Below are 16,867 nucleotides of genomic sequence, written 5' to 3'. Positions count from 1 at the left end.
CAATGGTTTGTTGTTTGTCTGGAGTGGTTTCTAATTTCATGGATTGCTTCAGAAGCAAACTGTCTTGGTGGAATTCTTCACAGACTCCTAGCCCCAAAGTCCATTTCTAGGAATCTGGGGACCTTTTGAAGTTTCTACATTCTTTAGTAATTCAGAATCAGAAACACATTTTTAAATGAGCTGAGCCCTTAGGTAGCCTATGTTATAAATTAGAACTGGTAGCCAAATTACTGTATTTTTAAATAATCCACACTTTTCTAGCATTTACTAGCCAGGGAAGTAGAACTTATTTAATTTTATAGTTTCAGGTTTTTTAGAAGTTGGTGAAAGTTATCCAATTAAAATAATTCTGCAGTTGTCTCTTTATTTCTCTTTTTCTTTCAGAAATGTGATGTGCTGTGGGAAGACTTCCATCAAAAACTAGTGGATGGGTCCTTGCTGACACTGGACACCTATCTGGGCCAATTTCCTGACATAAAGGTATTTTATTCTGTGTCTATAAAGGGAAGAATTGAATGGTCCCATGTTCTTATTAAAACTTGGGCAAGAGATAAGCGGAATTAAAAGTCCTCAAGCTGACATCAAAGACAGTTGGTAACTTTTCATTTATTTAAGCATGAGATTTTTATCCTGTTCCTAACAGTTTAAAATGAAATATAGTTCCAGAAATCACATTTCCCCCTTTAATGAACTGCTTCAGCTTTTATTTCTCTACGGAAGTCTTTTTAATCCTATAAAATCATAAATCAGAGATACCAAAAAATTCCAGTCTTCTTTATGTTCAAACCTTTTGGTTATACGGCATTTGGCAAGAATTTCCATTAGAATAAACAAAGGTCATGAGGAAAGGAGAAACTTCATTGCATATGTGAGAGCAAAATCTGATCTTTTCCTTACTGTTTATTTTGTGTATGTTCATAGTACACCTGCATATTTTTTCTCTCCTTGAAATTTTCAGGTTCACATTGAATTCTTAAGATGTAAGCATTTCAAGTACATTTGCATCTGGATCTAAAAATATCTTGTCTAAAACATTTGTCTTATTTGACACTTGGATTCATTGAAAGGAAAATGTACAAGTGAAGGATTGAATATCACACATTTGAAATTGACTCTTAAGGTATAGATGGTCTTTAAACCATCAGGGCTGTATATAGCAAATGGTAGCATTAATAGATCTGCTCCCTAGTTGTTCTCCCAGCTCAAAGAGGACTGCTAGGTAAGACAGCCATGTGCTGCCCTTCCTGTAGAGCGAGGAGGCCACGAACCAGTGTCCATGGGCATTTTCAGTATCTTACTAGGTGACCTCTGATGTGAAGTTCCATTTTTACCTAGCCTTCTTTATAGCCATTGCCAAACACCAGGAAACAATCTGCAATAATGTGCACCGCCCTTGGCCATGAAACATAGTGAAGCGTCTTGGCCAAAACTATACTCCTATCAATAACGTTAGTTTCCTCAGTCCCACACAGAATGCCTAGCGCTAGATGGCCAACACCTGAAGTGTGTTTTGGGACACCAGAGGCACCAGACAAAAACCTAAGTGGCTCAGACTGGACACATTAGCCTTGTTGGCAAAATGTCCCAGAGAACAAATCCAAATGACGTATTCTAGGTGATGTTATCATAATAGGCAGCCGAATGCTTTACCAAATCATTGTATAGCTACATCTTAATTTGGAAAGGTATTAAGTCAGTTTTAAAATTTTTCTAAGAAATTAAACGATTTTTTAAAAAATTAAAATTCTGTACACAGGGAATGTGTTTTGAGATATCTTCAGATAATTTGAGAAGCATTGACATTTTGTCTTGGAATATGCAGCATTTGTGGAGCAAACAGTCTCAGAATTATTATCACGCTTTAGAATACTGTTTATTGCGTGGTAATTCAGTCTCCATAAAAATCAATTCCTAATAAATTAGGTACAAGAAAAGTTTGTCTTCCTACTTGAAAATTTCAAAGAACCTCGCAACTTGTCTAAATTATTCATATAATATTTGATAGTACAACTGAGATAAGCAAATACAGGCTGTGATTGACTACAGGAGAATACATTTGAAAAGTTGTTGAGCTTCAGGAACAAAAACTTAGTATCATCAAAAATGTGTGAAGGATCTGTTTGTTATTTGTTATTTGTTATGATACTGCCCAGCAGTAGCTATTTGGAAATTGACCGTTCTCTCTAGGAGCGTAACATTTCAGAAGACATACAGAAGTACCTTTGTTGAAACAGAGAGAGATTAAAATAAACTCATGATGGATTATGTTGGTTAGTCTTTTCAGTTTGTTGAAACACTCAGTGGAACTTTTATTCTATTTTTTAAAATTAATTAATCAATTTAATTTTGGCTGTGTTGGGTCTGCTTTGCTGAGTGTGGGCTTCTCATTGCAGTGGCTTCTCTTTGTTGCGGAGCACGGGCTCTAGGCACGTGGGCTTCAGTAGTTGTGGCACGTGGCCTTAGTAGTTGTGGTGCACGGGCTTAGTTGCTCCGCGGCATATGGGATCTTCCCAGACCAGGGCTCGAACCCGTGCCCCCTCCATTGGCAGGCGGATTCTTAACCATTGCGCCACCAGGGAAGTCCTTTTATTCTGTTTAAGCAGTTCTTTTCCTGTGGTCCATGGTGTCCATGGTTGAGGTCACTCACAAAGGTGATCCTCCAGTTACTGAAACACCTTACATGAGAGATTTGGATTCATGTTATCTAGCTGGATTCCCTGAAGATAAATGAAATATATACCATGGTTTTACCTGCATCGTGGAAAAAGCCTACATAATCTCTCTCTCTATTTCTCTGAAGTCACATTTAGGATATTAGAGCATCCACATAGGGTTTCAACAAAGATAGACAATTGTGAAACCATTTCATATGGTGAACAGTGAAGGAAATAGCAGTGTTTAACTTGGAAAGGAAACAATTTGGGGTTGGAGAGCAGTTGGGATAGCTGTTTCTAATAGTTGAAAGACTTCTTCTGTGAACATACACAGATGTTGTGCCTTTTACTCAATGGACGGAAGTTAGATGTGGATACAGACTCTGTCACTTCATAAAGTGAGTGCTGAGAGATTATGTAATGAATGGGTTATTGATGAAAAGGAGGATATGATTAAAAATACAGTGGAGCATTTTCAAAGCCTGGTACACAGTTGACTTCCTTGGCTCATTAACATCAACAGGGTGTGCATGGTTAGGCAAATTTCCAAATATTTACTGCAGCCCATCAGCAAGGGCTATGCAGTACCATTCATGAGGGGATGGTGTTTGACTTTTCCAGCTGTGATTGGCAGGGCACCTGGTGTTACAGTTTTTGTTGTGCAGCCCTGACATCTAAAATCAATGTTAAAATAAGAGCCAGTTTGTCCCCAACCTACACAGGCTTACAGCTGTTAGCAGTTATTGTAAAATGAAGTTTAGATTTTATCTTGGCAGCTGTGCATGAGCCATTAAGCATATATTTACAGCAGTGGGCCAAAATGAATTCCAAATTGGGGTTATTGTTGAAATTTTTTTTAAATTTAGTAAATTATTTTCTTTACTGCATACGGTCAATGCATAGTGGGGAATCTGAAGAACTTTTAATTAAACTATTTAATGGAGACTTCCCTTGTGGTCCAGTGGTAAAGAATCCACCTTCCAATGCAGGGAACACAAGTTCGATCCCTGGTCGGGGAACTAAGATCCCACAGCTCCAGAGCCCACATGCTCTAGAGCCCCAGCACCACAACTAGAGAGAGAAAACCCACACGCCACAACTAGAGAGAAGCCCAAGCTCTGCAACTAAGACCCGACACAGCCAAAAATAATAAAAATAAATAAATAAATAAAATAAGTAAATATTTAAAAAGCCATTTAATTAAACTATTTACGATTAAGCTAGTAAATTTATTTAATAAAATTTGCTATTGGATGATTAAATAAGAATTGTACCATTTTCCACGTGAAAGCTATAGTGTATTAACTCTACCCTTTCTTAGGAGATGTGGTTCTTTTTTCAGGTTTCCCAAATATCAGATAGGTAAGGCAATAAGGTTGATATGTTTTGCCAACACAAAAATATATGTGTCAAAATGAGTGATGGCCTTCAAAATGTCACTTCTACCATGGTAAGCTGTACTCTGTAATTGACTTGTCAGTTACACAAGAAAATGACTCACATTATTTACTTCACTTCTTGTTTTTGAACAAAAAATAAGATGATCCAGTGCACTGTTCCCAGGCTTGGAAGGAACTGAATTTTGGCTCTTTTCGAAAATCAGGTTTATCTTCAAAGCATCAAGATTTGCTTTTTTGGAAGATACTAAAGGACAACCTCCCCACCCCCGACCAAGTCCACAAAGCAGAGCTTTGTAAAAGTGTCCACAGAGTTACACAAGGCCACTACCTCAAGGGGCAGTGCTCCTTGGAAGGTAACAGATGTCTGCTGAAAGTAATGAGCTTTGTCACCTTGTTAGCACCCTTCTCTCTACTCTGCCTGGGCTAATTCATCGCATATTTTGAGTGAACGTGGTACGTCAGCCATCCTTCCACTGACACCACTCGGAAGTGGTCGGTGCAGAGGGTAAAGTGAAAGGGGTTGGAAGCAACTAAATGAGAGAAACTGCCCCGCCCCACCTGTCATCACCCCTGAAGGGGGTGTATAGAGGAGTAGCACAGAGTGACAGATGGTAGCTAGATGACAGAGTCTGTCAGAGACACCTGGGCACTGCTAGAAAGAGTACTAACCAAGCATCAGGGGCAGGGACTGAGTGAGACAAGTGAGGGCACGAGGATTCAAAATATAAGGAGGCACCTACGTGGACTGCTGACCCTCCACTAACATTACCCCAAGAGTGAGAGCATCCTTAAATGCTGTGCCCTAGGCGTCTCACTGGAGTCACCCTACTCTTGGCGCTGGTCCCGGGGCTGATACCTAATTCATCTTTCGCCACAGACTTTCTGAGTAATTCTGGACAAGTTAGAGGTTAATCTCATGCAACTTCAAATTCCCTACTTGTAAAATGGGAAAATCCCTGAAACACCCATACTGGGCATTGCTGTGAGGATTCAGAGGACTATATTTTGTAAACCATAAACATTTATATTATTGTTGTTTTTCTTCTTCCTACCGTATGAAATTTAAAGTTTTTTAAGGATCCTCTTCTGCAGTTCTCAGTATTAGACTAGCTGGGCACAACTAGACCTCTGGGGATTTTTTTAAACAGGACAGATGCCTGGACTTTGCCTCAGACTAACTAAATCAGAATCTCTTAGTCTGGGGCTCAGGAATCAGTATATTTTACACTGCTTGCTTATTAGTTGTTCCTCTTTAACTTAATTTTTAGTGGTTGCCCTACAGTTTGCGATGTACATCTTTAACTTATCATGTCTAACTTCAAATAACGTTGCAGCACTTTATGTACAGTCTAAGAACCTTATAGCAGTATATTTCCAGCTCCTCCCTCCCTTCCCTTGTGCTATTATTGTCATATATTTTCCCTATACATAGGTTATAAAGCCCATGATCTATTGTTTCTGCTTTTCTCTAGTTCAGTGACTTTTTCAAGCAATTAAAAGTGAAAAACCAAAATCCTGTCTATTTACCTTAATTTTTACCATTTCTGGTACTCATTTCTTTGTACAGCTCCTGTTGGTATTAAAATTCTTATATGGCAATGAGTTCCCCCAGCTTTTGTTTGTCTTTAAAAAAAGTGTATATCACCTTTACTTTTGGAAGGTATTTTCACTGGGAATAGAATTCTAAAAATCTGTCTTGATTTTTTATTTTTTCAGTGCTTAAGAGATGCTACTCCATTGTATTCTGGCTTGCACAGTTTCTGAACACTAGTCTTCTGTAATTCTTACCTTTGTACTTATTTTTTTTCTTTATTCTTGATTTTAAGCGGTTTGGTTTTGGTGTAGCTGTCTGTGTCTTGTTTGGTAGTTATCCCTCTTGGGAGTCTATGAATTTCTTGGATGTGTACTTTGATGTCTTCCTTATTTTATAAAATTCTCAGCCATTATCACTTCAAATATTTCTTCTGCCTCTCCCTCTCATCTCTTTGAGACTCCAGTTACACGATGTTAGACTGTTTGATATTTGATATTGTATTATAGGTCTTGTATGCTTGATTCTGTTTTTTTTTTAAACTTTTGCTCACTTTGTGGGGGTTTTTTTAGTGATCTTTTAAAATTAATTAATTAATTTTTATTTTTGGCTTCACTGGGTCTTCATTGCTGGGTGTGGGCTTTCTCTAGTTGCGGCGAGCAGGGGCTACTCTTCATTGTGGTGCGTGGGCTTCTCATTGTGGTCGCTTCTCTTGTTGTGGAGCACGGGCTCTAGGCGTGCAGGCTTCAGTAGTTGTGGCACACAGCATCAGTAGTTGTGGCTCGCAGGCTCTAGAGCGCAGGTCAGTAATTGTGGAGCACGGGCTTAGTTGCTCCACGTCATGTGGGATCCTCCCAGACCAGGGCTCGAACCCGTGTCCCCTGCATTGGCAGGTGGATTCTTAACCACTGTGCCACCAGGGAAGTCCCTCTCTTTGTGTTTTAATGAGAAAATTTTCTCTTCATTTATCTTGAACTGTACTGTTTCTTTCCTTAGCTGTTTTAAGTCTAATGAAGAAATTTCTCCTCTCTGATAAATTTTATCATTTCCATTTGATTTCCATTTAGCTACATTTCCATGTATCTGTTGAAATTCCCTATCTGTTTAAGTATTTTGTCTACCTTTTCCAACTAGATACTTTAACATATTAGTCATAGTTATTTTAAAATTACTGACTGGGGACTTTCCTGGTGGTCCAGTGGTTAAGACTCTGTACTTCCACTGCAGGGGACACAGGTTCAATCCCTGGTCAGGGAACTAAGATCCCGCATGCTGCATGGGTGCAGCCCCCCCTCAAAAAATTACTGACTAATACTTCCAACATTTGGGTCATGTCTGAGTCTGGTTCTGTTGCTTGCTCTGTCTTTTCTCATGGGCCGTTTTTCTTTTTTTAATGTGTGTGTTTCAGAACTTTTAATTGAATGCCAGACATCGTGTATAGAATAGTGAAGACTGGAGTAATATCTATGCCTGGAAATGGGCATACCTTTTTGTCAAGCCAGTAGTGTGAGAGTTCAAATTAATCTGCTTGCAGCTTGAGCTGGATTTGTGTTTTGTTGTGTTGCTATTGTTACTTTCAGCACACCGTCGCTTTCAAATTCCTGTAGAATTGGGCTGCTAATACCTTGCACGTATAGTCTAACATCTATAAAATTTTCAGACTCTTGGATTGAAGTCTAGTTTTTGCCTCTACTTTGACCCACATTGGTTGGACCCTTGGATGCCAGAGAGTTTTTCTCAGTGTTCCTGCCCCCCCCTCAGATTTCAGGTGTCCTTGTGTGCCAGTATTTCAGAGGGGGTCTCTCTCCTACACTTGTCCTTTCTCCAGTGGTAGGCAGCTGTTTCTTGTTATTCAGTGCTGGGCTTGGAGTGGAGGCAAGGCTGTTTTATGTTATACTTTCCTGGCCTGTCGTAGGCAAAGTCGGCCTCGTATCTGTGGTTGATCTTGAGCAGGAGTTTCCTGCCCCTACCCAAGTGGGATCAGACCTCTTCTTGTTGTAGGAATTAGATCTTGGGCCCAAGAGGGTTTTGTGTTCCTCCCCTATGGGTTGAGATTTTTTCTCCCACTCTTCTGTGTGTTACAATTATTTTTGAATATATCTAGGGGCCCAAGGGATTCCTGTCCATCACTGGGGCCAGATTGATTTTGCTTCTACTTTTCCCCCAGAATCAGTGGATCTCTGCCTGGTCTCTGTGGACCAGAGGATCTGTTGTTTCCTCCTCAAGTGGCTTAAGGCTTTTGCTTTGTAAAGAGAAAAATGTCCAAGGGAATGGGCAGGGCTTTGTATTTCTACCCCCATAGCCATCAGAGGTCATCTCATTCTCACTTGCACTGCAAGGGAGTGTCTTGTCCCCAGACTTTCTCACAACATCCAATGGAGGCCCAAGGAAAGAGCTTGCCCATAAGTGCAACTTCCCTTTGTGTCTTGGACACCCAGCTATTCCAAACTGACACGTTAGCCCACAATAGACCTTAAACAATATGTTAAAATTTTAGCTGACTATTTCTTGTCCACTTGTATGGTGGCCACAGCTTTTACCTGCCAAAGGGGAAAGAGTTGGTATGTCTCATCTCTCCTTGAAGAGACTCATCCCTCTTTGGAATTGAGATTCCTTTATTGCCTCGTGACTTCATGTCTATGATACAATCAAGACAATTTATGCTTTTATAAATTATCCAGATTTTTTTTCTTGCTAGTGTGGCAGTAACATTCTTTGCAGCTCTCTATAGCCTAACTGGAAACAAGTCTCTACAAATCAATATATTTTTAAATCTCCTCAGATAATTTGAATGAACAAAAGGATTGACAAACATTTCTAGGAAAAAGGGTTTCTTAGGAAGTAAATCTGATTTATAGAACTGCTGTTAGTGTGAGTGCTATTAGAATTATAAAACCAAATCCTAATATAGTCTTGTACTATCTTCAAAATGGAACATTTAACGATCTAGAATAGAGACTAACAGAGAGTATAGGTTTATGTGCTTCCCTCAACCAGCTCTGGAACTTCTCTGGTCTTTGACTGCAAATTCTGCCTTCACCTCCTCATGATTGTCCTAGGTATTATCGGAAGGGAGGCCTTTACCTCATGGTTTTCGCACAAAGGAGCGGAGGCTGTAGTCTGTTTTCCAGGGATCATTTGTCTAGTGAAATTCTGGTTCGCCTCGATCTCCGGTCAAGGTCATCAGCTACTGCAGACAAGGAAGGCGTTTTGGCAGTCCAGAAGAGAGTCTGTGACCGTGTCTCTTTCTTAGCGCATGTGTTTCCCTGTTGGCAGAACCGCATTGCAAAGCGCAGCAGGAAGCTGGTAGACTATGACAGTGCCCGCCACCATCTGGAAGCTTTGCAGAGCTCCAAGAGGAAGGACGAGAGTCGCATCTCTAAGGTAGGGACCGATCCCACTGTTGTCACCACTCTCCATGTTCTGTGACCTATAGCAACCTTGCTTTTGAAAATGAAATCTTGCCTTTCCCATGGAGATTGGAATCAGGACAGAATTGAAACTGAAGTACGGTGCTTGTGGGCTGCTGTCCATAATTTTTAAGTAACATTAAGGGTTTTCAGGTCATAGTAGAGTTCACATGGGTGACCCTGACTCACACTGTCATCATAATAAACGTTCGCCCCCAGCAGTACTGCCTGATCAAAGAAAGTAATGCGTCCTTACATTCTTTCTGTAGTCGTGCTCCATACTGGATGCCAGAATGCAGATTCAGCTAGGAAATCAGATGTGAAATTCTCAGACATAAATCGTGCTTGAGAGTACAGATGTGTACTACAATTGCATGACATGCTTTTTCTTTTAGAAAACCCATTTCCGGAGCTTTTACCATGTACGTCAGTCATTGGCTGACAACTCACTGGAGACACCTGCTGACTTCTCACTTGGCATGCAGTCTTGCCTTCCCCCATCTGCACACACACAGCTGCCTGGATGGCCTTTCTGCAGCACATATCTAGATAGAGTTTCTCCACCACTTAAGTCTTTTAATGGCTTCCACTGCCTGTAGAAAAAAATTCTAAATTCCTTACCATGGCCCATGCGACCTTCGCCATTTGGTTCTGACTCACCTCTCCATCCTTGTCAACTTTCAAGTCTTCTTTCCCCTCCTTTCCTTCCTCTACACATGGCCTAAGCTGGAGCCTCCGTGACCTACGATACCAGCTCCTGAGCAGCTGTGATAAGAGCTGCCCTTCACGCGAGGCCCCTGAGGTGCCAGGCACCATGTTCAGCACTTCATTTACATCCTCTTTCTTTAATACTCACAACACCTGTGAGGTGGGCATTGCTGTGTCCATTTTACGGATTTGAGGTGCACAAAGGTGGAACAGTCTGACAAGTCCACATGGTTAGTGAGCTAGCATCCCAACTCCAGCAACTCCACCTTTTATGTATTGCAGTCCATTCGCCATCCCCTTTGTTAGCAAACATTGGCTCATTCTTCAAGATTTGATATCAAGTTAAAACATCACCTGCCCTATGGAACCTTCTCTAGTCCTTGCACCGTCTTCCTTAATAGCATGCTCCATAACAGCTTATAAGCCCTTTCTTGTAGTGTAATTACTTAGACTTCCCACTAGACAGGGAATTTCTTGGAGAAGCATCCGTGTCCAGTATCCCGAGCAGAGCAGTGTATGTGACAGGCTGTTAATGCATTTTTGTAGAGTGAATGACTCTGTAAGAGATGCAAGAGCAACCACTGTAATCAATCACGTTTTCCTTTTGAAATAAGATTCAGTGTTTCATTTTTTTTTTTTTTTAACGGCTCTGATGTCCTGCTAGCCATCTTTTTTTTTTTTTTTTAATTTATTTTTTTTATTTATGGCTGTGTTGGGTCTTCGTTTCTGTGCGAGGGCTTTCTCCAGTTGTGGCAAGCGGGGGCCACTCTTCATCGCGGTGCGTGGGCCTCTCACTATCGCGGCCTCTCTTGTTGCGGAGCACAGGCTCCAGACGCGCAGGCTCAGCAATTGTGGCTCACGGGCCCAGCCGCTCCGCAGCATGTGGGATCTTCCCAGACCAGGGCTCGAACCTGTGTCCCCTGCATTGGCAGGCGGATTCTCAACCACTGCGCCACCAGGGAAGCCCTCACTTTTTTTAAAATTAATTAATTAATTAATTTTTGGCTGTGTTGGGTCTTTGTTGCTGCGCGCGGGCTTTCTCTTGTTGCAGAGCACGGGCTCTGGGCGTTCAGGCTTCAGTAGCTGTGGCACGTGGGCTCAGTAGTTGTGGCTCGCGGGCTCTAGAGCACAGGCTCAGTAGTTGTGGCGTGCGGGCTTAGTTGCTCCGTGGCATGTGGGATCTTCCCGGCCAGGGATCAAACCCGTGTCCTCTGCATTGGCAGGTGGATTCTTAACCACTGTTAAGTCCCCAGTATTTCACTTTTATTGAAAAACATCTTGTGGATTTTTACCGGATTCTCTCCTTCCCAAAATGTTTCCGGGATGCCATAAAGCTATTCCTATTTTATATTAAGCGATGTTGTTGTGTCTAGAAATGGCTTGTGTCTATGTGATATTTTTTAGTGTAAACATGTTATGTGTCACTTCTAGGCAGAAGAGGAATTTCAGAAAGCACAGAAAGTGTTTGAAGAGTTTAACGTTGACTTACAAGAAGAGTTACCATCGTTATGGTCAAGGTAAATATGTTTCTGTACAGGTTATAGAAGTTCACGAACAGTGAATATTCCTTATCTTGTCTTATTGCTTGTGATGCTTCAGCACTATGCAATAGAAGTGTTCAGTAATCTATAGTTTCCAGTATGGTAGCTACTTGCCACATGTGGCTAGCTGTTGAGCACTTGGAATATGGCTAGTGTGACCAGGGAACTGAATTTTAAATTAAAATGATTTCTCTTTAACTCTTTTAAATTTAAGTAACCTGATGTGGCTAGCAGCTACTACATTGGATGGCACAGTTTTAGACCTTGGTATACTTCTCAGGTGGAGACCCAAATCTCAATTAAGAAGCATTAGGAGAACTGACCTTAACCTTGAAATTTACAAGGATCCTCTTTTAGCTTTTGGAAGAACTTCCTTTATTCCAATAACTCATCTAGTCTTCTGTCTTTGATACGAAGCCTCTACTTTCAGCCCTTACCTGTTAACCCGAACTTCATTCCTATTTTAGACGTTAAATATTCTTCTTATTTACAGGTATTCTGCATTTCTCATGCCATTAAGTGCAGTTTTCCCACCCAGTGGTTGAACAAGAAGTTGTTGGGTGAAGTGGGGCCTTATATCTCTCAATTTCCATCAGCACCCCCATGTTACCACCCTGAATAAACATAATTGTGCTTGTCATGCAGCACTGCTTTAAGTCAAATCCTAAATCTTGGCAAGGATATGGAGAAAAGGGAACCCTAGTACACTGTTGGTGAGACTGTAAATTGGTGCAGCCACTATGGAAAACAGTATGGAGGTTCCTCAGAAAACTAAAAATAGAATTACCATAGGATCCAGCAATCCTACTCCTGGGCATATATCCAGAAAAGATGAAAATTCTAATTCAAAAAGATATATGCGCCCCTATATTCAGAACAGCACTATTCACAATAGCCAAAACATGGAAGCAACCTAAATGTCCATTGACAGATGAATGAGTAAAGAATATATGGTATGTATATACAATGGAATACTACTCAGCCATAAAAAAGAATGAAATGATGCCATTTGCAGCAACATGGATGCAACTAGACATGATCATAAGTGAAGTTAAGTCAGAAAGAGAAAGACAAATCCCATATGAAATCACTTATATGTGGAATCTAAAATATGGCACAAATGAACCTATCTATGAGACAGAAACAGACTTATAGGCAGAGTATTCTTCTTCCATTGCAGGGGGCTCTGGGGGAAGCAGTGACCAGCTCCCAGGGGGGACAGGCTTCCCTCAGGGCAGTGCTGAGGGGCGAGTGTCCTGGCTGGCAAGCTGGGACTGCGGTAAGCTGAGCTTTTAATCCTTTCCACCATTTCCGAGAACAAAGAAACGTCTTAATAAAGAAATTAAGTTGGCCTTGACAGCTGACCAGGAGGGACCTGAGGATGCCTCAGACAAGTCCTTTGGGGAAATGGTAATGTCTCAGAGTCCCTTGTTTATGAAGAACTTGTAAAATGAAACCTCCCAAGCAGATAATATGAGAATTCAGAGACTGGTACTCTTTGTGGGTGTGTATTTTACTGCTGGTGACACTAGTTTTTTACAAGCCAAGGTTATAGTCAGAATGTGCCCTTCCAGTGGAATGAGTGCCAAATTTGTTCATTCATTGGTTTGTTCATTTGCTCATTCATTCATTCATTCATTCATGTATTCATGGACTATTTACTGCATGCCTGTTCTGTCCTGTTCTGCTATATTAGGTGCTGGGCCTATACTCATGAACTAGACCAAGACAGTCCCTACTTTGAAAGAATCTCTGATTTCATAAATTGGAGAGAATCACTATATGATAAATTGCATTAAAAATATTGAACTTTTTTCTCAATTAAATACATCTAGTTGATTTAATTTCTCAGTTCTAAAAGGAAACAATAAACATAGCAGAAAATTGTGGATGTTTGTTTAGTCATTCTAAATAAGGTATTTCTCTCTAGTACTGTGCCAGTTATTTCTCTAAATAATCATTTATATAAACAAGATATGCTGTGTATCAGGAAACAGAATTTAAAGACAGAAGAAAGGGGATTCTTGTTTTTGCTCAATGTATTCAAAGTTCAATATGTTTAATAGAAAATCCCTTATAAATAAATAAGAATAAAACAAGCACCAAGAAATAAGCAAACTATGAATAGATGACTCACAAAAGGAGAAATTCAAATGGGCGATAAATAAATGAACGAAAAAATGTTAACTCACCTTTCATTAAAGGAATATACATAATTAAATAGTTGGTGAGATGCTAGCTCTTTCTCATCATATTTACAAAGGTTTTGTGTCACGTCACATTCAGAGTTGAGGGAATAGAAGGGGGAGCAGGTCGGCAGTGCCCATTGAAGCTTCTATTTTCTGTGCCTTTCACCCAGCATTTACAATCAAGAAGCTTATTCAAAGGAACTAGTAAAGCGGGGCCCGGAGTTCAAGTCATAGGTCTTCATTAGGGTTTTGTTTATTATAGTGAAAAATCGATGCAAATAAAACGATACCTACCATCAACTTCAACTTGACCCCCCTCCCCCATCTCTATTTAAATCTGACCCTTCCTCAGGTCAACCTGTTTGTCCTCTCAAGCAGATGTTTGCAGCTGGCACAGGGACCATCACTCTCCTCTCCTCTTGGTTCCTTCAGCTGTTTCTGGCGTATCTGCTAATTTTTGCTATTTAATCATGTATGGCCTTTTGTGGTACCTTTAACACTCGCATGCTCTTCTGAAATCTGCTTCTTCTCTCACCAGTATGAATGGAGCATATGTTCATCACTCAGCCCTCACGTGCTCCTCCAACTAGACTGTTAGTGTCTGGAGACACCTTAGCCCACCACCAGGTGTGCAGCCAGAGTTAGATAGTCTCTTTGTCTAGTAATTGAATGAGGAACTACTGTCTGCATGATTGGGGTCCTAGGCTGCCAGTTCAAGTGCCCCAGGAAGACTCCTTTGCAAACCATGCAAGAGCTGGGTCCCTCTGCACGATGTTGTCAGGACACGTGCAGTCTCTCCTCTTGCATCCAGCCTCTGTCTTAGTTAGCTTCCTCAAATACAGGTCCAAGTCCTCTCCTTTCCCCAGGTCCAACAGGGCCATGGGCTGTAAGTAACTGTTGCCTGTAAATAAATGCGTGCTTCCTGGTCTGGAAGGTCCTCTGTCTCCCTAGGCTGTCACCTCCCAGGCTTCTGATCTGACCCTCCAAGTACTAACTATTTCCCAAACACACTGTGCCAGGATTTTCTTTATTTATGTGTGTGTGCGTGTGTGTACAGACATATACATGATTATGTATATTACAGTTGACTCTTGAACAACGCAGGGTTGCTGACCCCCATACAGTCTAAAATCCGAGTACTGCTAGCTCTGCCTCAAAAACAGAAGAATTGATAAATGACTCATCCAAGGGCAGGAAACTGAAACAGTTCAGCTAGAATCAGAACTCAAACCCTAGTTCTTTTGACTCCACATATTATGATCTCTTATTGAACACAAGCTTTCCCTAGTTAATTTAAAGATCTGTCAAATGAAAATACAGGTACTATCTTTATTGAAAAAGTCCATGTGTAAGTGGATCTGCACAGTTCAAACCTGTGTTGTTCAAGGGTCAACTGTATTTTAAATCAATTAAAAGAAAAAGTAGGTGAATTCAGGGCCACGTGATCACTGTAGATAAAGAATATTAAGATTGAGCAAAACATTCATTTGTCTTTCTCTGTCTGGCTTATTTCACTTAGCATAATACCCTCAAGGTCTATACGTCTTGTCACAAATGGCAGGATTTCCTTCTTTCTCATGGCTGAATAATGTTTCATTGTATCTATATATCACATCTTCTTTATCCACTCATCAGTTGATGGACACTTGGATTGTTTCTGTATCTTGGCTATTGTGAATAACGCTGCAATGAACATGGAAGTGCAGGTATCTCTTTGAGATTCTGTCTCCATTCCCTCATGTATATATATCCAGAAGTGGAATTGCTGGATCGTATGGTAGTTCTATTTTTAATTTTTTGAGGAATCTCCGTACTGTTCTCCATAGCAGCTGCACCAATTTACATTCCCACCAACAGTGCACAAGGGCTCCCTTTTCTCCACATCCTTGCCAACATTTGTTTTCTCTTGCCATTCTGATGATACCCATTCTAATAGGTGTGAGGTTATACTGCATGGTATCGCTTATATGTGGTATCTTTTTTAAAAAAGGCAAACTCATAGAAACAGTATAGAAAAGTGGTTGCCAGGTGCTGGCGGTGGGGGAAGTAGGGAGGGGTTGGTAAAAGGTACAAACTTTCAGCTCTAATGAATAAGGACTGAGGACCTAATGTAAAATATGGTGACTATAGTTGATAACACTGTGTTATATAAGTGAAATTTGCTAATAGAACTTAGATGTTCTACAAGAAAAAGATAAATATGTGAGGTGATGGTTGTGTTCATTACCTAGTTGGGGGGGAATCCTTTCACAATGTATATATCAGGTCACCATCATGTCGCTTTAAATATCGTACAATTTTATTTGTCGATCAGACCTTAATGAAGCTGAAAAAAAAGATGAAGAAAACCCAAATAAACTAATCTTATAAAGAAAAAAAAAGATTAAGTGAAACATGGTAGGAATCTAAGGTACAGGTTAAGCCCTAGGAGAAGTAAGTCTTATTGGTAGAATGGATTTTAGCACTCAACTATTGTTTCATTTCTGAACCTCTAAATTGAACTTCTAGCTTTTATTTTATTAAAATTCTAAGCCACATAATTCATGAGAAAGCATGGAAATAACAACATTCACGCTTCAGCAGAATTTCTTGGCAAACATTCCATGCTCTTCTATTGCGTTTTCCTCCTTTTGCAACCAAATACTGGTTCTCTACTTATTAATTGCATGGCCTGGGACAGTAAAACTCTCTGTGCCTCAGTTTTTTTGGATATAAAATGAGAATCACTGCCTTGGGGGTTGTTATGAGGGTTAATTGAGGGAATATAAGAAAGAGCTTAGATGGCTCTTCTTTTTATTGGCTTTAATGATGATGCAACATTCATCCACCTCTACTGTTTGGAATTTGACTCACCACAAGGCACAGCCAAGCCACTAGAAGCCCTCTTTTCTCTACCCTTTCAACTCTTTGTTTAAATAAGAGGGGTGCCTACTGTGTATGGGCACATTCTTATTCCCCAATAAGTATTCTTATTATAAACTCCCTGAATATATGTTTATTCCATATATTAGACCTATTTAGTATTTCTGGTCCTTTCTTGCTCTTGATTGGCATTTGGAATCGAATTAACCAATCAGGATTCTGGGATGATTTTTGAGAATGTCATTGAAAAAAGAACATGAATTAAATCAAAGTAGTAATTTAGTCACATGGAGTCAGAAGGACTGAATTAAATATAGAGTCCAAAGAGCCCTCGTTTAGAGCAGAGGGAGCTTATACTGGGGATACTGGGCTGAATCCACTGGGCTGACTGGTGTGCTTACTATTAGGGACCTAAAAATGAAGACTGAGGGGACCTTGCTCATTTCACAGAAGCCCCTCACCATGACTTTACTTCACAAATGTGTTTGAGGTATTGCGAATGAATAGCTTGTGTTTTTATTTGTTCAATGAAAGTACACTCTCACTTCAGCTGAAAAATTGTAATTAATTTG

General features: G+C 40.4%; 1 protein-coding gene across 2 annotated transcripts in view; it reads left to right on the top strand.

The window, feature by feature from the left end:
• The window catches only part of AMPH (amphiphysin), a 176,187-nt gene that overhangs the window by 101,612 nt on the left and 57,708 nt on the right, over positions 1 to 16,867 (top strand). For both annotated transcript variants that reach the window (XM_057550577.1, XM_057550576.1), the window contains exons 5-7: positions 385 to 480; positions 8,862 to 8,969; positions 11,135 to 11,220. In XM_057550577.1, coding sequence (XP_057406560.1) covers positions 385 to 480; positions 8,862 to 8,969; positions 11,135 to 11,220 — 290 coding nt within the window. The remainder of the gene's footprint in view (positions 1 to 384; positions 481 to 8,861; positions 8,970 to 11,134; positions 11,221 to 16,867) is intronic.

This window comes from Balaenoptera acutorostrata, chromosome 7 (assembly GCF_949987535.1).
Source record: "Balaenoptera acutorostrata chromosome 7, mBalAcu1.1, whole genome shotgun sequence".
Classification (NCBI taxonomy): Eukaryota; Metazoa; Chordata; class Mammalia; order Artiodactyla; family Balaenopteridae; genus Balaenoptera; species Balaenoptera acutorostrata.
This window is presented reverse-complemented; position numbering and strand designations above follow the sequence as displayed.